General features: G+C 43.7%; 1 protein-coding gene across 1 annotated transcript; it reads left to right on the forward strand.

Moving 5' to 3' along the window:
• Window positions 1–11,779: 11,779 nt before the first annotated feature.
• On the forward strand, window positions 11,780–23,301 carry aox5 (aldehyde oxidase 5; the record flags this gene model as incomplete). The annotated part of the gene is made up of 35 exons (XM_083685014.1): window positions 11,780–11,833; window positions 13,053–13,110; window positions 13,331–13,427; window positions 13,590–13,698; window positions 13,791–13,917; window positions 14,403–14,464; window positions 14,614–14,694; window positions 14,870–14,950; window positions 15,049–15,193; window positions 15,364–15,456; window positions 15,718–15,869; window positions 16,060–16,153; window positions 16,264–16,373; window positions 16,613–16,797; window positions 16,994–17,156; window positions 17,316–17,405; window positions 17,559–17,728; window positions 17,910–18,036; window positions 18,244–18,366; window positions 18,459–18,555; window positions 18,679–18,803; window positions 18,967–19,100; window positions 19,716–19,803; window positions 20,219–20,305; window positions 20,465–20,656; window positions 20,757–20,987; window positions 21,140–21,235; window positions 21,384–21,512; window positions 21,616–21,690; window positions 21,788–21,840; window positions 21,956–22,070; window positions 22,181–22,246; window positions 22,352–22,540; window positions 22,735–22,902; window positions 23,251–23,301. 35 exons carry the CDS (start codon window positions 11,780–11,782, stop codon window positions 23,299–23,301), a joined length of 4,017 nt encoding a protein of 1,338 aa, XP_083541140.1.
• Between the last annotated feature and the right edge of the window lie 2,002 nt (window positions 23,302–25,303).

Raw genomic sequence — 25,303 nt, forward strand, 5'->3', positions numbered from 1 at the left:
GATCAACCTGTCTCAAAAAGTATATCTTTTGAACATCAACTAAGAGCCAATGCCAATGAAGAAACTCTCTCTGCATGATGGACAGAGTAAAGAAAGGAGAAGAGAGGGGGAGGATATGACGCTTAAAATGTACTTTAAAAATGTCATGCAACAAACAAAGGAAGCATATGAAAAGAAAAGAGATCTGCAGGAAAGGGAGCAGAGAGAGAGACAGAGAAAGACTGAATTGAAGAGAATGATACAACAGCAAAGACAGAGAGATTAAGAAAATATACAAAGAGAAGAGGAGGAGGAGAGAACAGGAGAGGGGAAGGTCATAGAGGAGATTGTGGAAGAAGCAATAAAGAGGAAAATTAGATGTAAGGAAAACAGAATGACAGAGAGAGGAAAGAAAGAAAGAGGAGGGGAGGAGAAAGGGAGATCTAGTGGAGGAGAGACAGTGGAATGAGAAGACTGAGGAGGAGAGGAGAAGAACAAGACAAAATGACAAGACGAGAAGAGGAAATACAGAAAAAGAAGGTTGAAGATGAGGAAGAGAAGCTGGAAAATGATGAAGAATGGTCAGAGACTGACTGTAGTGACAGTGACCAAAGTGCTGACGATGAGGATGGTGAAGCTGAGGACAAAACTAGTGCTGATAAGAGAAATGACAAAAATGTGGAGGAATGCAACAATAGTGAGGATTGCATGAGTGAGAAAATATACCAAAAGGATGAGAAGAAAGACAGGAATGAAGAAAAGAGAGGTGACCACCAGAGTGATGGGGAGAAAGACACAAACCATGGGAATGGACATATTGTGATGATAGTGAGAATGTCCAAACAGATTACATGAAAAAAGATAAAAAGGGGGATGAGGAGAAAGTGGATCTCCACACTGATGAAACATGGGCAGATGAGGAAGAAAACCAAAACACACCACACTGTGTCCTTTGACAAAGTTCTTCAGAGTGACTGACACCTCCGTCAGCATCTCCTCAGCCATCTTGGGGCTGGAGGCACTGCCACTAGCAAAGATCACTGGGGATGTTCTCCCAGAGAGAGGAGTCTGGATGGCCACTGAAAGGACAGTTTACCTATCTTGGCCACTTCTCCAGTAATGAGCCAGGTGAGACTCAGTTTCCACCTGGCTCTGCCCCTGTGCCCCCAGGACACTGCTAAGGGACTGGTGGAAGGACCCTTGCACACCACTGAGGAGGCTGTCAGAGGCTCAGAAGAGACCTCTCCAGCCTTTGGCATCACAGTCTGGGACCTTGGAGAAAGAGGTTACACTTTACATTAAGTTGCGTAATAATACTGTAATTACATTGTATCAACATGTTTTTTCATAGTAACATGGTAATCTTGAACAGAAAATAAAACTGCAACATTTATAAACATAAACATTAATAGATTTATAAACATAATTAAAAACTAAAATGAATTGAATTTGTAATTGTTAGGGAAATGTTACACAACATATACTGTAGTAGCACATTGAAGACTATCTTAACATCTTAAAGTTAGTCTTTAAAAGATGAAAACGTGTAGTAACTCTGTAATACCGGTGTACCGGTGTAGTAACTCTGTAATTGAAACATCATTGCATTGACATGCTGTTACATAGCACTAAATCAATTTTGCATTAATTAGTTGAGCAGTTTGTGTTCATACACACATGAAATAAGGATTTGTGTAATAATACAAACTGCTCACCCTTTTTTACCATGCAAGTAGGCTTCTAAATCACTGTGTAACTAACGTGTTGTGGGTCTAACACAAGTCCTCCAGTCGTGGAGCAAATGCATGTCTTCAGCTGTCAGACAAGGTTACCCATCGCGTGAGAGTGGCTAATCGAACCACCTCACATGAACTTACCCTCTATAAGAGGAGCGAGGTGTGGGCATGTGGGATTGCTGCCCCTCCTATGGGAGAAAGAGGAGAAGCTCTCTGATCTTGTCAGGGATCTCGTGATGTCTTGAGAGACGTTCCAGTATATCCTGACGAACTGGAGGACAGCAGGGAGGAGAATCTCCACCAGTGCCTCTGAGACAAACCTTATGAGCTCCATGCACATTTCAGCCAGCAGAGCCTTTATAGCCTGGTGTAGAGATGGACAGAGACAGGGTTGATTGCTCTAGTCTGGCTCTATAACACTGTAGATTACTCATGCCTGGATTATAGTAGATTATTCTTGCCTGGTTTGTATGCCTGGTACTAAAACCATGCAGAAGTAGGAAAGATAAGAGAAATCTCAAATCAAGACATTTCTTTATAGAAATTCTTAATGAGTTTAATGACACTTACAGCGTCGACCTTGCCAACTCTCAGTGGCCTCCATTGCCTGAAATATAATCAGATGTGTTCAAGAAAAAGAGAAGTGTAGGTTACAACCCCAAAACATTCTATCGAGCATTATAGCTTTGGATGCACTACACACACACCGACAAATATAACAGACAGTTTGTAGTGTACATACTCTTCAGTCAGGTTCAGACTAAAGGTTTGGGGGGGGGGCCTGTATGAGGAGGGGCCTGTATGCAAACTATCAATCGTGCAGAAGTCTCAAAAAGTGATCTTCAAAATGTTTGTTTTAACCTGAGTACTTTTTGAAGATCTGATACTCAATGAAAGGACAGCACACACACACTCCACTATAACTCATAAATGCAGTGTGACAGTTATACTTAGCATGAGCTGTAAAGTTAAACTGACCAGGATCAAAAGCAATGGAAGAACACGATTCTGATGAATTATATCATCATCATTATCATGCATCAACCGTTTAGTTTAGTATACTGTAGTATGATTTGCAGTACTACCAGACTATTTGCAGTGTAGTGACAATGCATCTCTGACCTGCATCAATGCTCCACTGGGGTTCTCCTGGCAATATGTGCATGTTACAGAGAATGATCATTATTATCTACATCTATATGGCCCAGCAATCCGGTCGTTGTGGTACACATGCTGTTTCTCCTACTACTTCCACCATCACTGAGCATCTGCAGCGAGTCTGTGAGGTCAGCCCAAGTTACATATAAGGAGCTGGGCTGCCCACTAGTGGAATAAAAGTACATCCATGATCTCCTAACAGGTCAGGTACACACTCCATAATGGTTACACCAATCACAAACGTGTAGAATCTAGATCACACATGGGCAAACCGACTTACTTTAGGCCGGCCCCTCCCTCATCGTTAAAATATTCATTATCACTGCATATTTCTGTGTCAATAAATATATTTTCCCCCTGCTGTATAACAGATATCCAGTAGATGGCGCTGCTTGTTATGCAACTCCCTCAGGCCTATGTGCTTTCCCAGGGTGCAAATTGTATTGGCAAAAGCACTCACATATCAAGTGGTCGTTGCTGAACAGCTATGATGTTGGAAATAGAAGCTGCATGATTGCATCCAAGAGAAAGAGTTACAAATATTTCTTTGTCTCAAAATATATTCTGCTAATATGTCTTGAGTCATTTCTGATTACGAATTGCATGATTATTATTTATTTATTTGAAATGTGTTTCTAAAAGGCGCCTGGGGCTGAGCCTCGAACGTGTACGTAGAAACGCGTTTGTGTCCAACTCATTGATGTAGGCTATATCTAACGACAACTTCATGACGGGTGATGTGTTCTGTTTGACTGTGGTTCCACTGGCATGAATCCGAGTGTTTTTAACCACCAAAATGCCACTGCCCCTTTATGACTTTTCCCTGCATCTGGGCCTGTCATCGCGTCAAACCTCAACCCCATTAACCCAAGAATGAAACTCTTCATGAACAAAATATATGATTGTTACGACTTCAGATGACAACTCGTCTACGTCTAGGGGCGGTAGAGGAGTCGCAACAAAAAGGTAGTGCATCGGACTTATTATAGGAATTAAAACAGGCACAAACCACAATGTAAACTATATACAATTATTTATTTCCTCTGGGAAAACACAACACAAGACACACGCCAAGGAGAAAAGGGAACTATGAGCGGTGCCAAAGCAAAGAAATCATAAACAAAAGGTGATATCCTAAACTAGTGCAATAGTAAGCTATACTACCGGGGCTATGCTAAAGGGCTATGCTACACTAGACTAGAACATACATGGGGCGGCACCCACTCCTAACCTGGTGAATTGTAACAGAGATGAGCCTACGTGTTGGAAAAGTAAACCCATGGGTCTCTTACCTTACCCCTATGGCGTACATTTAATAGACAGACAAATATTGAGAAAAAAAACTATACGTAAACAATGACGTAAGTATACCAAAATAAAACTAAATGTAAATAAGTACGTCGGAGGTTTGGAACAACTAAGCAACAGCGAATCGACAGCAAACATAAGCTACGGTACAACTGGGTCGACTCCCGAGGGGAAGTCCAGCGGAGCTTTTAAATGACACGGACAGCCCTCTGATTGGTCAGGAATGGTGTTGACTGATGGGGACGAATGGCCAATTGCTGACGGACACCTGAATGTAGAATGACAGGTCAAGGGAAAAAACAGAAGGAAACACAAAACACAACAAGGAAACGCACATGTAGGAGTGGGAACGTAACACCCCCACACATAAAAGAACAAGCATCTATCGGCTTGTGACAACTCGGCTAATAATTCGCATAATGAAAAAAAAACATATAACAAAAACTCGGTGCAAACACAGAGGTGACCTCAACAGTACACACGCGAAAGGGCATCAGCACAAACATTTTCTGAGCCTTTCTTATGATGAATTTCTAAATTATAAGCTTGTACAATTAGCGCCCAACGCATGAGCCGTTGGTTCTGATTGTACATCCTACTGAGGAATACTAATGGATTGTGATCCGTAAAAACGATGGGGTTAGCACTGGAGCCGAGATAAACGTCAAAGAACTGAAGAGCAAATAATAAAGCTAATGTTTCTTGCTCTATGGTCGAGTAACGAGCCTGGCACTTGTTAAACTTCCGCGAGAAGTAACAAACTGGATGGTCCAGACCATTTGAATCTTCCTGTATCAGAACAGCTCCAGCACCTACTCCACTTTCGTCGACCTCCATTTTGAACGGTTTCTCAAAATCCGGGGCCGTAAGAACAGGGGTACTGCACAGCAAAGCTTTCGCACAATCAAAAGCATGCTGGCAGTCCTTAGACCACGCAAATGAGACATGGGGGCTCAGCAGGTTAGTCAGTGGGGCAACAACAGAGGAAAAGTTCCGGCAAAATCCACGATAATAACCTGCCATACCTAAAAAGCGACGCAGCTCACGGCGGGTGGTTGGCACTGGGAAGGTAGTGATAGCGGCCACTTTAGCTTCCACGGGTCGCACTTCACCTCCCCCAACCTGTTTACCAAGGTAAGTTACAGTAGCCTTACCGAACTCACATTTAGCTAAATTCAGCGTTAGGGAAGCCTCCGCTAAACGCTGAAACACAGTTCTTAAAGTGGTGACATGGGCAGCCCAATCTGGGGAATACACCACTACATCATCCAGGTATGCAGTACAGTGTGGGACATCTGCTAAAACAATATTCACCAAGCGCTGGAATGTGGCAGGTGCGTTGCGCATTCCAAACGCCATAACAGAATATTGCTTAAAATGATCAGGGGTAACAAATGCAGAAATAATTGAAGCACGAGCGGTAAGAGGGACTTGCCAGTAGCCCTTTAATAAATCCAACTTCGATACAAAACGGGCAGACCCGATGGTGTCTATACAATCATCCAGACGTGGTAATGGATACGAGTCTGAAACTGTAACATTGTTCACTTTCCGGTAATCGGTGCAAAAACGAAACGTGCCATCTGGTTTAGGAACCAAGAGGCAGGGTGAACTCCAAGGACTAGAGCTGGAGGTAGCCAGATTATTACCAACTAAATAAGCAACTTCCTGCTTCATGACTGATCTTTTAGTCGAATTAGCACGGTATGGATGCTGCTTAATAGGACGGGCATTTCCCACATCTATATCATGTTCAAGAACGGTGGTCCGAGTAGGAACATCACCGAACAGACAAGGGAACGCTTGTATCAAGGTTATGATGCTGACTTTCTGATCACTATCCAGATAAGACAAGTGCAAGTCAAGAGCTAACAGCATTTCAGAGTTTAGTAACCGAGGGGTCTGTTGGGGAGCATTACGCACCTCCAAGCCATCCTCGTCACCCACAAGAACATTACCTGGAACCAATACAGCAGGAACAGCAGACTTGACGGCGGGCCCTGCAGTCTCATCTGGGGTTTCCTTCTGAGTTTGGCCTCTGGCATGATATAATTTTAGCATGTTAATGTGGCAAACTCGAGACTTGCGTCTCCGATCGGGAGTCTGGATTACGTAATCGGTGTTACTCAACTTCCGTTCTACAGAGTATGGACCTGAGAAACGGGCAGAGAGAGAGGAACCTGGAATAGGTAACAGAACTAAAACCTGGTCACCTGGTTGCAACGAACGTGGGACTGCCTTCTCATCAAAGCGACGCTTCATCCGTTTCTGGGAGGAGAGAGCGTCTTTAGCTAGAGCGCAGGCACTGTGTAACCGCTCACGAAACCTGCTCACATAAGCCAACACGCTTTGTGATGAAGCACTACCCGAGCATAGCTGATCTTTTAGAACTCCGAGAGGTCCGCGTACCGTATGTCCGAAGACAAGGTCAGCTGGACTAAATCCTAGAGACTCCTGAACAATCTCACGAACTGCAAACAAAGCAAAAGGAACACCCTCATCCCAGTCGTTTCCAGTTTCAAAACAGTATTTCCGCAGCATGGATTTAAAAGTTTGATGCCATCGTTCGAGTGCACCCTGCGACTCAGGATGGTAGGCACTAGAAACTCGGTGTGTAATCGATAGCGACGTTAACACTTGCTTAAAAACATTTGAAAGAAAATTGGAACCCTGATCCGTTTGTACAACTTTCGGGAGTCCAAATGTCGAAAAAAACTTAATCAAGGCCTTGACCACTGACTGAGCAGTGATTTTCCTTAGGGGAATAGCTTCTGGATAGCGCGTAGCCACGCACATAATTGTCAATAAAAACTGGTTACCAGTCTTAGACTTAGGTAACGGGCCAACACAATCTACCAGCACATGCTCAAAAGGCTCACCCAGCACAAGTATTGGACAGAGGGGAGCAGGAGGGATTACTTGATTTGGTTTCCCTGTGATCTGACAGGTGTGGCAGGTACGACAGAACTGAGCTACATCTTGTTTTAGACCTGGCCAAAAGAAATGCCTAAGATTTCTATCGTAGGTCTTCGTGATACCTAAATGGCCAGACCATAGGTGATCATGAGCCAGAGATAAAACATGCTGTCGGTATGCCATGGGTACAACAATCTGATAAATGACACTCCAGTCCTGTTCTGAATCACGACGGGAAGTCCACTTTCGCATGAGAAGGTCCTTGACTATGAAGTACGCTACATTCGTTTTGTTAACTCCCTCCGGAGAAACAGCGTTCACATAGCACTTCCTAAGAGTAGCATCTATCTTCTGTGCAGCTACCAGCTTATCACGAGTGATAGGCAATTTCAATGCATCAGAACTGGGGCCAGCGCACTCTCTGGCGGGGTCTTTATCAGGGTGTGGAGGAGGTTCAAGGGTAGAACTAACAAATTCATCCGTTGCCAATTCTGTGCCAAGAACGGAGTCAGATAAGTCAACCGCGTCACTCGACTTTCGGGACTGAGCTCGCGTGACAGCGCACGTTGGGAAAACCTCCGGGAAACCCACGGCTAAGTCATCGGCCTGAGCTTCTGCTGGGCATTCCAACAGCTCTAAAACAGGCAGCACTTTACCCCCAGCAATATCATTACCCAGAATAAAATGAATGCCTTTTACCGGTAGGGTAGGACGTACACCAACTCTAAAAACTCCACTGACCAAGTCACATTGTAAATGTATTTGATGTAATGGGACTGGCACAAACCCCATTTCTATGCCCTGAACCAAGACGCTAGTACCACAGAACGAATCATTTGACCATGGTAGCACGTCAGACAGGATAAATGACTGCGCCGCACCAGTGTCTCGAAGAATCCTAATTTCTCGCTGGTCCTTCAGATCGCCGTTGGTTAGTGACACTAGACCATTAAGAAGGAATGGGTGGTAGCAGGGATCGGGAGAGTCAAAATCACCAACAGTAGGCCTACTAGGGACGACTGTCACAGGGGGAGACACTGCTCGAATCAATCCAACCCCTTTGGGTTGCTTAACGGGCCTTGGTTGTTTATTCTTAAGAGCTAAACAATCAGCAATGACATGGCCAACCTTATGACAATAAAAACATTCCCGTTCCTCCTTAGAACGTAAGGGAAGCCCTATTGACTGACCAGACTGAGCAGTGGGAGAGGACGTATCAGTCACAGTCCTACCCCCAGTACGGGAAAACGAATGAACGAGTTAATACAAACTCGTCTGCTAGTACAGCTGCCTGAGACAGTGACTCTACTTTCTGTTCATTTAAATATGTGACCAAACGTTCTGGCAAACTATTCTTGAACTCTTCAAGTAAAATTAACTCGGAGAGAAGAAACGTCCGTAGCCTTGCTAGCAGTGCACCACCGATCAAACAGGGTTTCCTTCTCTCGAGCAAATTCCATAAATGTCCGGTGAGGTGACTTTCTATGATTTCTACATTTCTGCCTATAGGCCTCTGGCACAAGCTCATAGGCACGAAGAACGGTAGCTTTAACAATACTATAATCCATACTTTCTTCAATAGAAAGGGAAGACAACACTTCCTGGGCTTTACCAGACAACTTACACTGAAGTAAGAGACCACACCTCCTTAGGCCACCGCAGAGAAACTGCGATGCGTTCAAAAGCACCAAAATACGAATCAATTTCCGATTCACGGAACTGAGGAACCAAAGCAATGTTTTTCCCCACATCAAATGTGTCCGATGAGCGAGCTGGTGGAAAAGGTGAGGTGAAGGTGGCGGGCAAAGAACGCCCCGCACTTAGAGCTTCAAGTTCTAGCTTCCGTAGACTCACCTCCTTGTCTGCCTCAATTTCCAGTCTGCGGATCTCCAACTGGAGATTGTATTTAGCCTGCCTCTCTTTTTCCTGCCTTTCCATCTGCAGGCGGGCCAGGCGTACCTTGAGACGGGCACCATTACCTGATGTAGAGTACATACTAGCAGGGGAAAAGGGCTCGAAACGTGGTAAGGTGGCTGGTGGTTTAGCCTCTACGTCGGACTCCCCGTCCGCTCCGGCATTAATCTCCACCACCACCGAATGTCCGGCCGTCACTATGGGCGAAGACGAAGGAGGGAGCGGATCTGCAATCGCAGCCTCACTCGCCCCAATCACCTTCCTATCCACCAGCATACCCACGACAAGTTCTTTTAGTTTGGCCTTTACTAAGGACCTCGGAACCGCAAACCCGAAATGATCCGCTATGGCATACAAATCAATCTTCCTACACTGGTTAAGAAGATCTATAGACGGATCCACCAAAAATACATCCAAATCAAAAGAAGCCATAGCTACCTAACAAACAAGTAAGCACACGCCTACACAAATCCAAATCTAACTGCAACTAGAAAAACCTAACAAAATACCTAACAATTTCCTACAATAAGCCCGATGTACTGGGCCATAAAAATCTCGGACGAGCAACCACTTTTATGTTACGACTTCAGATGACAACTCGTCTACGTCTAGGGGCGGTAGAGGAGTCGCAACAAAAAGGTAGTGCATCGGACTTATTATAGGAATTAAACAGGCACAAACCACAATGTAAACTATATACAATTATTTATTTCCTCTGGGAAAACACAACACAAGACACACGCCAAGGAGAAAAGGGAACTATGAGCGGTGCCAAAGCAAAGAAATCATAAACAAAAGGTGATAGCTTACTATTGCACTAGTTTAGGATATACTACCGGGGCTATGCTAAAGGGCTATGCTACACTAGACTAGAACATACATGGGGCGGCACCCACTCCTAACCTGGTGAATTGTAACAGAGATGAGCCTACGTGTTGGAAAAGTAAACCCATGGGTCTCTTACCTTACCCCTATGGCGTACATTTAATAGACAGACAAATATTGAGAAAAAAAACTACGTAAACAATGACGTAAGTATACCAAAATAAAACAAGTACGTCGGAGGTTTGGAACAACTAAGCAACAGCGAATCGACAGCAAACGTAAGCTACGGTACAACTGGGTCGACTCCCGAGGGGAAGTCCAGCGGAGCTTTTAAATGACACGGACAGCCCTCTGATTGGTCAGGAATGGTGATGACTGATGGGGACGAATGGCCAATTGCTGACGGACACCTGAATGTAGAAAGACAGGTCAAGGGAAAAAACAGAAGGAAACACAAAACACAACAAGGAAACGCACATGTAGGAGTGGGAACGTAACAATGATAAAACCTCCAGCTCCGCACCATCTTTGGCTGTATTATGGAAAAATAATGCGTATGGTGTACTTTCCGGTGGTCAGAGGGCTTACTCCACTTTTTGGCTCATAGTCAGTGCTTGTGTGCAAACTTTCTTACAGTTGTAATGTATGACGGAGTCACTCACTGTATCATCTTGGTGGTTGGGTGCCCCAGGGCATGTGCTCTGTGCCCAGTTGGTAATTCAGCCATGATTCTGTTACGCGAGGACTGTCGTGTGGAACCAATAACGGCACACGGAGCGGAGGAAAGCGATATTGCCCGAAGGCGTCTTTAATAATAATAATATTGTAGCGAACGGCGGGGCAGAGCAGCTTGCCTTAAGCGGGTATCGAACTCGCAACCTTCCGCTTACAAACCGGCCGCGCTAGCCACAACACCAAGAGAGGTTGCGAGTTCGATACCCGCTTAAGGCAAGCTGCTCTGCCCCGCCGTTCGCTACATTGGTGTCAGAAGTGGGATGGCGCCCGTGAGGCCATCGGAGAGGCGTGTCCACGTGAGAGACTTGTATAGTGAAGCGTGAGGGCACGCTCTCCCGAACGGAGGGGATAGTGTAACGACCCTGTGTAAGGCCCGTTAGCAGCTCCGCCAAGTGAGTTAACTCTCTTGGTGTTGTGGCTAGCGCGGCCGGTTTGTAAGCGGAAGGTTGCGAGTTCGATACCCGCTTAAGGCAAGCTGCTCTGCCCCGCCGTTCGCTACAATATTAAGGAAAAGGGGGAATGGGGACGAGTGGAGAATCCGAAGAGAGTAGTCCAGGGTCGGTCCAGGGTCGGCAGGACAACGGGTAGTCAGACAGGCAGGTGGTCGGGCAGGCGGACGGGTAGTCGGGCAGGCAGGCAGACGGGCAGTCGGACAGGCAGTGGGTCGAGCAGGCGGGGAGGTCCAGTAACAGGCAAGGGGCTAGGTCCGTGGGAAGGTCGACGAGGGGGAACCAAGGGGGTCGGGACTGCATGAGGGAAACACAGGAGACAAGGGGTGAGGCAACGACGAGGAGACGGAAGGAAACCACTGGAGGGCTTAAGCGCAGCGATGAGACCACTCTAGAGGTTACTGTATGATCACAGTACGTTCTGGCACTGGACTGAAGCTCAGGCAGGGTTTAAGTAGGCCGTTGATTGGGGATGGGTTGCAGGTGCGTTGATTGGGGATCGGGTCCAGGTGCGCTGTCGACTGGGAGGAGGACGCTCCAGTGATGACCGCTGCGGCCTCCAGGTGGTGCCAGAGGGTTAGTTAGGGGAGGGAACCGTAACAGATTCACTGCTTTTGATGTGTGAAACTGATTTTCAAACTCAAACCTTGTGATTGTGATCCATTCCAATGCCTTATTTAACCTGACCCAGCTAGGGATAGCTCAGATACTTCAGATACTTCAGATTGAGCATAGCGATCGACTAGTGATTTTCCCATGATGTTCTCTCCTCCCAGATGCAGTGAGTTGATCTTCTATGTAAATGGGAAAAAGGTAAGAGTCTCTTTGATAAAACTGTTAATAGCTGACAATTTGTGTGTCTTGATAATGTAGTCTACTACCTCATTATTTATTCTCAGTTTAATGTATTTATTCAAATAGGAAAAAAATAAAAGTAGGCCAACCACATGTACAATAAAAGAAAACATTTACAATATTGAGTTAAAATTGTTTGGGACAGTGCTGGCTAGATTAACTCAACATTAGCAAAGAACTAAACCACTTGGTTTGCCTGAATTCCATGCCAAATGTCATATCATATACATGTATGTTGTACATTGTATTTGTGACAAATTCTTTTCTTAAACATGGGTATTGCTACATTAAAATGTATGCTATCGAATAAAATCCCTAAAATAAATTGCACTCAAGAAGAACATAAAATAGTAGATAAGATGTATGTCGATGAGGTACTGCACTTTGCACATTGCAGTTTAAAATGTTCTACTTTACTGTATATACTATCAACCTCTAAAACAGTAGGAGTATAGATTGATACATATGCCCCAGTCCATTTCCTTGGCTTGACCTTAGAATGGTTCCATTGGCCATTTACAAAGCACAAGACTGTCAGCTTGTCACACTAAATATCTGCCCAGTTGTGATTTGTCACACATAATACTGTTGATTAGATACAGATTAGATACTTTGAGACGTGTATCCCAGCTACACGAGATTTCGATTTTCACCGAATCACAGTTTTCAGGATGTTAGTAATAACCCGATGTAAGGATTCCTGTCACTGTTGTCTCTCTGTTGTCGCTTGATTGTATGAACGTAACACGCAAATAAGCGTTGAATCACCAATCAACACCTGTTTCTAAGTTGTGTCTGCTTCTGTCCTGTAATCGTGCTTTCTTTATTGATGATCCTTGATCCTTGTTCCTTGTTTTTGACTGTAAGAAGGGAAACCAGGTTAAATATTAAAATACTGTCAATGAGTGATTTGTAGATAATGGATTGTATTGTTTTCTTAAAAGAAGCCGTTGTGTAGCCCTTTTAAAAACAGAGTTTGATAGTGTTGCATTAATCTTTCTGTTGGAAACCCATAGATTCATACTTTAATGTGCTATATACAGTGTTATCAAGAATGAGAGGGCACAGTGTGCTCCCTAGTGTGTTATTTATTGTCCAAGATTTGAGAAAAATGTCCTTGTTAAAATGTCCCTTGAGGATCATTCAGTGTTTTTGAATACGTATGTACATGTTTCAGATCACAGAAAGGAATGCAGACCCAGAGGAGATGCTCCTGGGCTTCCTCAGGAGGAAAGGTACTTTTCCTCAAATTAATGACACACTACAACTACACACAATTAATTTGTTCATCAACTATGTGAATAAGGTGAAAAAGGTGTATGTAAAAATACATGACAAGAAATCTGAAGGTAGTGGTTTGTAGTGTCTTATTTTACATTTAATTATTTGCATTTAGAAATACAAACAAATTCTTATTGCTTAGCCAAAGCCATGTCTACACTTTTCTCTACACAGTGGGCCTGACGGGGACTAAGTATGGTTGTGGAGGGGGCGGCTGTGGGGCTTGCACGGTGATGCTATCCAAATACGACCAACTCAAGGACAAAGTTCTGTATCCTGCCTCTCTATTACTTTCTCTTAACATAATGTGAAAAGCATTTCATTTGTTTCGTATTTCATTACCACACAGTCACAAACTGCAATGAGATACTTTGTTTTGGGATACATTTAAACAACTGCAACCCTGTTCACATATCCTTGACCTTTGACTTAGCCACTATACTGTTAACGCCTGTCTGCAGCCTGTTTGCACCCTGCATGGGGCCGCTGTGGTGACAGTGGAGGGTATTGGCAGCACTAAGACCAAACTGCATCCTGTCCAGGTACTGCACTTGTAGGTCTGGTCATATACCATATGGAAGTGAAGCTCTCCCTTCAGAGAATGGTTCATATGCACATATGTTTATGTTTTCAGGAGCGTATAGCCAAGGCCCACGGCTCTCAGTGTGGGTTCTGTACTCCAGGCATGGTGATGTCCATGTACACTTTACTGAGGAACAAGCCCCAGCCCACTATGGAGGACATCAGAGAGGCTCTGGGAGGTAAGTTGCTCATCCTCTCAACTGACATATCAGATAAGCAATAAAAACTACTTACTGCCAATTTGAAACTCAAAGATACTGTATGGCAGGTAAATACAGTGCCCTCCATAAGTATTGGAAAGAGGAATCATTTTTGTCTTCTTTTCAATTACTATGAGATTAAAGTAGAGATTCTGAGGAAGCCATTATTATCAGGAAAAATCAATCAGAGCCATAGCCAAAACCTTAGACTTACAAAAGTAAAGGATTGTCGACCAAATACTAAACGTGAGTACTTTATTTGGACATTATATGATTTTTAAAATAAAATCTGAAATAGGGGGAGTATATTTAAAAAATGTTTAATCTTGACCCTATCGTAATTATTTGATTTCAAACACTGCTGGAGTATAGAGGTAAAGGAAGACAAAATGCTTCCTGTTTCCAATATTTCTGGAGGGCACTCTATCCCCCTCCCCTTTTGACTGCTTGTTCTGTTCCTCAAGGAAACCTCTGCCGCTGCACTGGCTACCGGCCAATCATTGATGGATTCAAGACTTTCTGTGATGTGAGTTATATTTTTGACCTAATTCCACAAACTTTTTTAAGAATATGGAATACAAAGCATATGTCTCCTAACCAAAATGCAACAACATTTAAAAAAAAATGTGGGTACATTTACACGTTCTGTGAAATGCATATGCTATCTTTCACTAGGTCTCAGAGTGCTGCCAGAATGGAGAGGGAGGGGGGAAGTGCTGTATGCAAAATGAAAATAACCACCACAAGGATAGAGATGTGAGTCAAAACCTACTCCCTATGAATTTCATCCTAATACAGTACATGTGTTAAATCATGGGAATGGCATTAGTCCCCTTGACAGTACCAAATTTGAAAAGGTAGCGTGTAACTGCGGTTATGCTACCAGAACAGAATACAATCCAAGCTAATTACAGTTCTTCTACATGGGTAGATCTCTGAGGAGCTGTTTGTTATGGAGGATGTCTTACCCATTGACCCATCTCAGGACCTTATTTTCCCCCCAGAACTAATGGTGAGGCAACTTCTGTTTTCAGAGTTCAGACAACATGAAAGTGTTCAATTGTATTGTCAACTCAAAGAAAGCTAAACTGCTTTTACACTCTTTACAAGCTCACAGAGAGAAAAAATGAAAGCGGCCGTCTGTATTTCCAAGGGGAAAGATTGAAGTTCATATCTCCACATTATTTTTCTGATCTTTTGGAGTTGAAAACGGAATACCCTGACGCCCCTGTGGTAGTTGGTAACACAACTATTGGTAAACACCTTTATAAGAGGAACAATAATGATGTTCTTTTTACTCTAACATGCATAGTTTGTTCCTGAATGAAACAGCTGTATAGTCTGCTGATACAAACAATTGATTGACTGGTCTAATTTCATGCTATTTTGTCATTATTTTCACACATTATGTATGTATCTCAACAGGACCAAAGATGTTGCTAGGAGGAGTCCCTCATCCTCTGAGTATCTATGCTGGGAGGATTACAGAGTTGAAGACTCTGAAGTGGGGGAAGAAAGGTAGGTTGGAAATATCCAAAAGATGAATGATTTTTCCAGTCATAGAAAAATAACGTTTCACAGGATACAATCAGAGGAGCCCCTGAGACAAGAAAAGGCAAGAGTCGTACATAGAATTGTAGTATCGAAACAAGCACAGTGCCACTGCTGACAAACCTGGTCTCGATGATAGTTGCAATACATCTGTTAATTTATTTTATTTAAAAGATTCCTAACCTGAACAGTCCCTCAGGTTCCCAAACATGCTGTGTGTCTCTGCAGGTGTCTGTGTGGGAGCTGCCTGCACCCTCTCCACTCTGAAGGAGGAGCTGCAGATGGCCGTGGGGGAGATGGAGGCAGAGAAGAGCAGGGGATACCAGGCCCTTATACAGACCCTTCAGTGTCTAGCAGGAAAACAGATCCGCAACATGGCTGTAAGCCTTATCCAGCAGCCACAGACATACTGTATCAATGCACTCTAGTGTGTGTCAAAACTAGCCCAGCATCCTGCAACAGGGCTTTCATATACGGTATAAAGGACAGTTGTGCTACTTACTCACTCACAGTTACTCGATAACCATACCGATTATGCATTGTATTTTTCTTGGTTTATGATCTGCACAGACCATTGGAGGGAACATCCTGAGTGCCAATCCTAAGTATGATCTCAACAGCATCTTAGCTGCTTTGGAGTGCAAGCTAGTAGTGATTTCAAAAGGTACTTTTGGTCAGTCTTTTGATATCACTGAATTTTAATTTGAACAAATAGTTCAATATGGTTAATTAATGACATGCACTGACTCTGTTTTATTGTTTTCTCTATTGTAGGTGGGACAAGGGAGGTTCCTCTGAATGAAGAGCTATTAACTGGCTTTGGCAAGACAGCACTCAGACCAGATGAAGTCCTTCTATCTGTTGACATCCCTTATTCAAAACCAGTGAGATTTGACTACTTTATTTTGTCATACACACACCTCTATAGACCAGCAATAACTAAATGGTTCTTCCCAAAGACTGTTGATTTGTAATAGGCCTACAGTACATCATGCTTTGGATCAGATAAGATAGGTAAACTTTTTTGGGAGGGGTCGCATGATTGGTAACTGATCATTAAAGTTAACTAAGGAGACGTATCATCTCATATTTGTTGACTGACTGTGGACTGTCATTTCTGTAGTGGGAGTTTGCGTCAGCCTTCCGCCAGGCCCAGAGAAGAGAGTTTGCGTTCTCCATTGTAAATGCTGGGATGAAGGTGACTGTCAAGGAGGGCACAAACCTTGTGGAGTCCCTGAACATCTTCTATGGAGGAGTAGGACCTACACTGGTCAAGGTCGGACGCACATGTCAGCATCTTGTTGGCAGGTACTGTAGGCGAGCAGAGTGACCACACATTCGTTCGATCATCCTAAATAGATTTACTGCCTCTTGTTAACAAATCATTCAGAGTATGTGCACATACTCTGACTTGGGTTGATTTAAGTTGAGTAAAATTGAACCAATCAAAACTGAATTGATGTGAGGTGAAAGGTAAGTGAACTGAGATGTGTTCCTGTCTCAGAGCCTGGGGGGAGGAGCTCCTAGCTGAGGCATGCAGACAGCTGGAGGATGAGGTGGACGTGTCTCCCTCTGCCCACGGGGGGAAGGTGGAGTACCGCAAGACTCTCACCCTCAGCTTCTTCTTCAAGTTCTACATGCAGGTCCTGCAGGAGCTGAGAGTGAGGGTAGGTCACCTTCAGTGACATTAACATAAAAGCAGTGCAGCAACATACAATTAACAAATCATGTTATTATGTTAATGTTACATGGGCTATCTAAGAGGAGTAGTTATTCATATAGGCCAAACTAGGTAAATAACATTTACCGTGGTATTTTTTCTTCAGGACGTGGACATTTGTGATCTACCCATAGAGTACCTCAGTGCTCTAAAGCCCTTCAAGAACGAAGTACCTCAAGGACATCACTCTTTCCAGGTTTGCTCTCAACAATTATGATAACTCTTCATTGATATTGTCAATTGTTATAAAAACTAACTCCTGTTTTTGTGCTATCTTATTTGGTTGTATTTTATACCTGTGGCATATATTTTTCAACCATTTGTGCCTCACTTTATCTTTCTTTTGCAGCTTGTCTCTGAGGCCCAGTCCTCCCATGACCCTGTGGGTCGTCCCACAGTGCACCAGGCTTCGTTCCAGCAGGTTACAGGGGAGGCCAAATACTATGATGACTTACCACCTGTTCAGGGGGAACTCTTTGTATTTATGGTGACCAGCACCAGAGCACACGCCAAGATCCTGTGAGTCTCTCAATGATGACTCACTCTGTGTCTGTGGATTTATCATATCAACTTCTCAGTTGAACGACATGATGCAATAATCACTCACATCTTGGCTTTAAAGGAGAGAAAATCTCATTTGATGGTAAAATGTCCATGAGTGCATTTTAATAATGCTTATTTTGTTCCACTTATAAACCAGCAACATTGACCCATCTGAAGCTCTGGAGATGGCTGGTGTGGTGACGTTTCTGTCAGCTAGCGATGTCCCGGGTCAGAACCGGAGGCTGTGGTTCAACAACCTAGAGGAACTCTTTGCTGAGCAGGAAGTACTGAACCTTCTCACTTCCATGCCCCTCTCTACTCTTAGAGTGTATACCCCTAGAAACTAGTATAGTATATTGTATATAACAATGACAATGTAGGATCAGCAGAATCTTAATGTTATTCCTGGTAAAGTAAAGCCTCTGAACATATAACGTGTATTGGCTCCTCTGTCACGGTGGCTTGTGAGAGGTGTTATTGTCCATGTGCAGGTGAGTTGTGTGGGCCAAATCGTGGGTGCAGTGGTAGCAGAGACCAGAGAGCAGGCCAGGAGAGCAGCTCAGAGGGTGCAGGTCACCTATGAGGATCTCCTCCCTGTCTTCTTCACTATAGAGGTAGGCAATGCGCTGTCACATAAGGCCACATGTGTGAAGACCTCAAGTATAGTATCGCCATTCCCACATGATGTCTGTTTCTCATACTCTAGGAGGCCATCCAGCATCAGTCCTTCTTTGACCCAAAGAGAAAGCTAGAAAGGGGAGATGTGGACCAAGCCTTCGAGACAGTGGATCATGTTCTGGAGGGTAATGTATAACACAATGTACATCTTGTGCTCTTCTATCCATTCACCTGTTTTTATGGGACCTTATGTGTTGATGTGTTTTTATGGGACGTTATGTGTTGATGTGTTATTGTGGTGCGAGCAGATCAAATCTACATGGGAGGCCAAGAGCACTTTTACATGGAGACTCAGGGGGTCATTGCAGTTCCTAAAGGAGAGAACGGAGAGCTGGACCTGTTTGTGGCCAGCCAGCATGCAGCCTACACTCAGGTTAGACAGAGCTCAATAATTGTTTCCTTTGTAGTCTTTATCATGTTCATTTGGTTAATTAGAGTGATCAAACAAAGCTGACTTGTTATTTCTACAGGTAATTCAAATGGGCTGATACATGATTTTATAAAAAAAAAATCCTCTGTTCCCTCTGTTTCCCTAGGAAGTAGTAGGAATCACACTGGGCATAGACTCCAACAAGATCACCTGTCATGTGAAGAGGTTGGGAGGAGGGTTTGGGGGAAAAGTCATGAAGATTGCCTCACTCTCTGCTATAGCTGCCACAGCTGCACACAAGTAAGAGCATTCTATATAGTACACAGATAGATGTGGAACGTAATAGATAGACAGGTAGATAGACATACAGTAAACTCTATTCCTGTAACAGCAATCTGTCTCCGTCCGTTTGTATGTTCGTATGTCACACGGGATATCCCAGACACCACTGGGACAATTTTGAGGAAATCTGGGTGAATGATGCGTCTTGCCATAAAGATCAGGCGCTATAGTAAAATAGTAATAGTGATATAGTAAAAAAAAAAAAAGAAATTCCGAAATTATACTGATTGGCCCAAGGGGGATGCTATAGTACTAGTATAGTAACTGAAGTTCCAAACCTTGAACGTTTGTATTCCTGTCCCGTTTGAGCTACAGTCATAGAATTTGGTATATACTTGCAACCCCTCATGACGGCAAGTTTCTCACAAGGACTTATAAGCTCACATTAGACTTTCTACGAATTAGACTTTTGGTTCTTTTTATTAGAATTTTTATTCTCTCTCTCATTAATCCCAAAAACATAGGTTTGAATAATTGTCACCAATTCACACAAGGAGGGTTGCTATATCATTCATGGGGGATAACATGTTTACTGTAGACTTGTTTCTGAATATGTCTGTGCTTTCATTGCAGGACAGGACGGGCGGTGCGCTGTGTTCTGGAACGTGGGGATGATATGCTGATCACCAGTGGCAGACACCCCTTCCTTGGAATGTACAAGGTATAGTAGAACAGCCCTCCTGAATATGAACATCATACCTAGGATAACACCAATATTATATCTAGGTTAGTCTCGCGTAGCCACACCTCCAAATTGCGTTGTTCTCATGCCTTCTTTGGAGGTCTGGAGAATTTTAGATTAGCCTTTCTGGCTTGGATTGAACCTGGACAATTTCATTGGATGTTACATTCCAAGAACCCTCCTCGACATCTAGGTAGATGCTAGCTAGCAACATTTAAGAAAATCTGAAGGAAAAACTGTTCTGTTTTGCCAGAAGTGTGCTCTATACACAATGTGTTTCCACCCCTATGTAGCCTGGTCTCAGAGTTACATCTAGGTTAACACCAATATTATATCAAGATTAACACCAATATTCACTACTGTATGTATTCTAACAATAACCTGTTTGATAAAGGTGGGATACAACAATGATGGGACCATTGTGGCAGCAGATCTCACGTACTACAGTAATGGAGGGTGTACCCTGGATGAGTCATCGTTTGTAAGCTCATAACAATCTTTCAATTCAATACAGTCCATGACTCAACTGCCTCTGGAATTCTTGAACATGTTGCCTGGCAGATCTCAGCTGAAATGTACTAAAGATTCTCATCACATTTGAGGGGACAACAGAAACATCCATGCCTATGCTGTGTTACAGATCATGGAGAAAGCACTGCTCCACATGGACAATGGCTACAAGATCCCCAACCTACGTGGGCGGGGCTTGGTGTGTAAGACCTACCTGCCGTCGTACACAGCGTTCCGCGGCTTCGGAGGCCCCCAGGGCCTGACTGTGATCGAAAGCGTAGTGCATGAGGTGGCTGTCAGGTGTGGTCTCCCCCCAGAGAAGGTGAGCGTTCACTGGACTGTGTGGGACAGTAACCCACATTTACTGTTCCACACATAGTATCAAACCACTGGAGCATCTCTGGTGTCATCTGGTCTCCTAGGTGAGGGAGATAAACATGTATAAGGAGGAGGAGTGTTCCACCCACCACAAGCAGCTTTTCTCGCCCCGTGACATGGTGCGCTGCTGGGAGGATTGTCTGGACAAGGCTGGTTACCATGAGCGCCTTCATGCCATCCAGCAGTTCAACACCTACAACCACTGGAAGAAAAGAGGCATATCCGCTGTGCCACTCAAATTTGGTGTTGGGTTTTCCAAAGGCTTCTACAACCAGGTGAAGAACTCCCTTGACTTTGTGGCAACATGTCCCTCTGTTAATGTTTCGACTATGGCAGGCAGAGGATGTCAGTTTTCATTTTGAACCTGAACACTTGTCTACATTGACTGTAAAGTAACAGAATTATGAAGTGTGTTCCTCTTCTCCAGGGTGCAGCGCTGGTCAATATCTACAAAGACGGCTCTGTGCTGGTCACACATGGGGGCACAGAAATGGGCCAAGGTATCAACACCAAGGCCTTACAGGTGGGGTAGGCAATGTGTACAACTACAACACTATGCATATGATCTCTCATGCAACCCATTGGATGCTTTAGAAATAATATGGTGTGATAATGAACTATCCCACCATGTACAAAGCTGTCCTAAGCTTTTCCCTGGCTGTGTGTTCCAGATTGCTAGCCGTATCCTGAAGATTCCCATGTCCTCCATCTACATTAAGGAGACATGCACAGGCAACGTCCCCAACGCAGCACCCTCAGCAGCCTCCTTTGGCACAGATGCAGTTGGCATGGCAGTCAAGGTTCTGCCCATCCTCACAGAAATCATGTTTATCACCCTGTAGTCTGTTGTAGAGCTGTGGAGTTTTCTTTCTTGCCGTCTTACACAATGACATCCTGTTTCAGGATGCCTGTGAGACACTGATGAGGCGTCTGGAGCCTGTTATGGAAAAGCATCCCCAAAACAGCTGGCCACAATGGGTAATCACAACCAGCCTGACTTAGAATCATGTGAGAACTAACCCCTGTGTTGTTTTCCTTATCAATACACCTTTCTATAACTGTTGTTTTTCCACAGATTATGGAGGCTTATTGCCAGAAGATCAGCTTATCATCAACTGGCTTCTTCATGTATGTATCCTCTCCTCTCAGTATAGACTGTGATGTATGTAAAATGTTACCCATAAATAACTAACATTTTACCAGACCGGTTGGAAGATTGTTGTCATTGCATGTTTTGTTGCAGGGGACCACACACCAGTGTGGACTGGGAGAAGAGTGAGGGGCAGGCTTACTACTACTTCACCTTTGGGGCCTGCTGCTCTGAGGTGGAGATAGACTGTCTCACTGGAGATCATAAGGTATTATTCCGTTGTCTACATCAGTGGAAAATTGTTGTATTATGCAAGGATTTACTGTAGGCCTACAGTGCATCACATATCTATGAAATGAATTGTCATGTTTGTTGCAGAATATCAGAACTGATATAGTGATGGATGTTGGGAGAAGCATCAATCCAGCGCTTGATGTGGGACAGGTGCAGTGCCTTCTATCACCTCATTACATAAGAGAGACATATTTGGATGTAAATGAGAATCTTCATTTTTACGATGAGTTAGTCAAGGTGATGTGTTGTTTCCAGATCGAGGGGGGCTTTGTCACAGGCATTGGTCTATACACCATTGAGGAGCTGCAGTTCTCCCCTGAGGGAGTGCTGATGACCAGGGGTCCATCTCAGTACAAGATTCCAGCCCTCTGTGACATCCCACCCCAGCTCAACGTCCACCTACTGGCCAACGCTCGAAACCCCCACGCCATCTACATGTCAAAGGCAAAACGCTTGACACACCCACAAATATATTGATCACTATGCACACCTTGTGTGAATGTTGACACTTCTTTCATGATGAGAGCTTTGTCCATGCCAATGTCAAGTGTTTTCAGCGAAGCCTTCTCTCAAAATATGCAGAGACACCTATAATCAGTTACTTTGATTCTGTGTTATTGATGGCCATGTCCTTACAGGGTATAGGTGAGCCTACAGTGTTCTTTGGCTGCACCATCTTCTTTGCCATCAAGGAGGCCATTGCTGCAGCCCGTAGAGAGAGAGGCTTAGGGGAAAGCTTCCCCCTGAGTTCTCCTGCCACCTCGGAGAGGATCCGCATGGCCTGTCAGGACCAGTTCACCCACATGGTACAATGTCTACATGCTAAACATGTCTAATGTCCACATGCTAAACATGTCTAATGTCCACATGCTAAACATGTCTAATGTCCACATGCTAAACATGTCTAATGTCTACATGCTACACATGTCTAATGTCCACATGCTAAACATGTCTAATGTCCACATGCTAAACATGTCTAATGTCCACATGCTAAACATGTCTAATGTCCACATGCTAAACATGTCTAATGTCCACATGCTAAACATGTCTAATGTCTACATGCTACACATGTCTAATGTCTACATGCTAAACATTTGCTTTGGTCTCTCTATTTTTCTCGATCAACAATAATGGTATTACATTTCTTTCCCAAGGCACCATCTCCAAAGGAGGGTACTTTCACACCGTGGAGGATCAATGTATGAGCCAGCAGCTGGGGACATGTAGGCTGGAGGTCTGTCCCCAACAACCAATCATTCACCTTATTTACTGCTTGTGGTAGCTTGCTTGCTTCTTTGTGGGTGATTTTACAGAACATTTGCTTGTAAAACTTGTTTGAAATTAAACTATTGATAGCAAATAAATGTAATGTAATGTGTTGATTACATAACCATGAATCAATGTATTTTCAGCTATCTGTGATCTACAGCATAGGTATACAGAAACTAGACACCTACATTTAGAACTGAACATTGAGCTTTGTTATGTTGTAAAGCAGTTTGATGTGCTGACAAATAAAATATAATTATCTAACCATTTCATATTTTTTCACCCAACTTTTTCAGTGCAATCAACACATCTCCTTTAAATATTACAAATTATATATTAAAAAGGTTATACAATAGTCAGATGTATTTAGACTGCAGCGATGCAATTTGACATATTACACAATACTCCCACACTCTACACATAGGCAACATTGGATAGCACAATTTTGAAAGGAAATTCTGATATTCCAAGACATACAGACATAAAAAGAAGCTTAGTGGAAAACAATCAAAACAGTGGTGGGTCCTAATAATGTACCATTACAAAATTGTAAAGAAAAATACATGATGTTTACTAGTAATGTTGTTTGATAAGCTAGGATAGGCTTTAGTGTACCTCAATGACACGCATTGAAGTTGTTAATATTATGGAAGGGAAGATCTCGGCATACTGTGTGAGATAATTATATTATTATATAACAAAATGATATGTACATAATGTGATTATATATATATATATATATATATATATATATAGTCAGCTAGCTAACGTGGCTGGTTGGCAAGAGGAAGGTTGTGAATCTGAACGTCGCTTGGGGGAAGTTACTCTACCCCACAATAGTTGATCTATTATTAAAATAATGTCAATGTTGGGGAGTAATTCCATTACATGTAGCTCAACTATTAGTTTAACTACATTTTTCTGTAGCTTGGTCGTAGTAAACTAAATAAACGAAATTCAAATCTTAGTAGTGTTTTCAGTAGTTAACTACTTTTTTGCCATGCAGCAGTATAGCTAACTACTGTCACTAATCACCCAAGCAGAAATGTCTGCAAGACACGCAGAGACATGTGTTGCCACCTGTGAGTCAGAGGGGGGGAAGAGAGAAAGAGTTGAGTGACATCTGCGTAGCAGTGGTAGGAGAAACCATGCGAGGCAAGAGATTTGGTATAGAGGGAGAACAGTAAGGGCCGGGCCCTAGGACAGAGCCCTGGAGGACCCCGGTGGTGAGGACGCGTGAAGAGGACAGCGACCCTCTCCACATCACCTGGTAAGAACAATTGGCCAGGTAGGATGCAAACCAGGAGAGTGCAGAGCCAGAGATGCCCAGTACTGAGAGGGGGGGGAGAAGGATCTGGTGATTTACTGTGTCGAATGCAGCGCACAGGTCCAGAAGAATGAGAACAGAGGAGAGGGAGGAAGCTCGACCAGAGTGGAGGGCCTCCGTGACAGCAAGGAGAGCAGTCACAGTAGAGTGCCCAGCCTTAAAGCCGGATTGGTGAGGGTCAAGGAGGTTGTTCTGAAGGAGATAGTGAGACAGTTGGTTGGAGACAGCACATTCAAGGGTTTTAGATAAGAAGGAGAGAAGGGATACCGGTCTGTAGTTATGGACAGCAGACGGTTGGTTTCTTGAGAAGAGGCTTGACTGTGGCTGTCTTAAAGAGAGATCCTGTGGATAGAGAGGAATTGATTATGGTGGTAAGGAACGGAAGGTGGTCTTTGGAATGGATTGGAGAAAGGGTGGGGGGATAGGATTGAGAGGGCCTGTGGTTGCCTGCTTGGATGTGACCAGTTTTAGTATAATATCAGGGGAGAGGGGGGAAAGAGCTGATAAACCAAAGAGTGAATGTAGCGCAGTGGGTTTGGGAGGAGTGGTAGCAGTGTTGGGAAGAGGTTGAGAGAAGGAGCTGCTAATGTCATCAACCTTCTTTTCAAAGT

Source organism: Argentina silus, assembly GCF_951799395.1.
Source record: "Argentina silus genome assembly, chromosome: 14".
Classification (NCBI taxonomy): domain Eukaryota; kingdom Metazoa; phylum Chordata; class Actinopteri; order Argentiniformes; family Argentinidae; genus Argentina; species Argentina silus.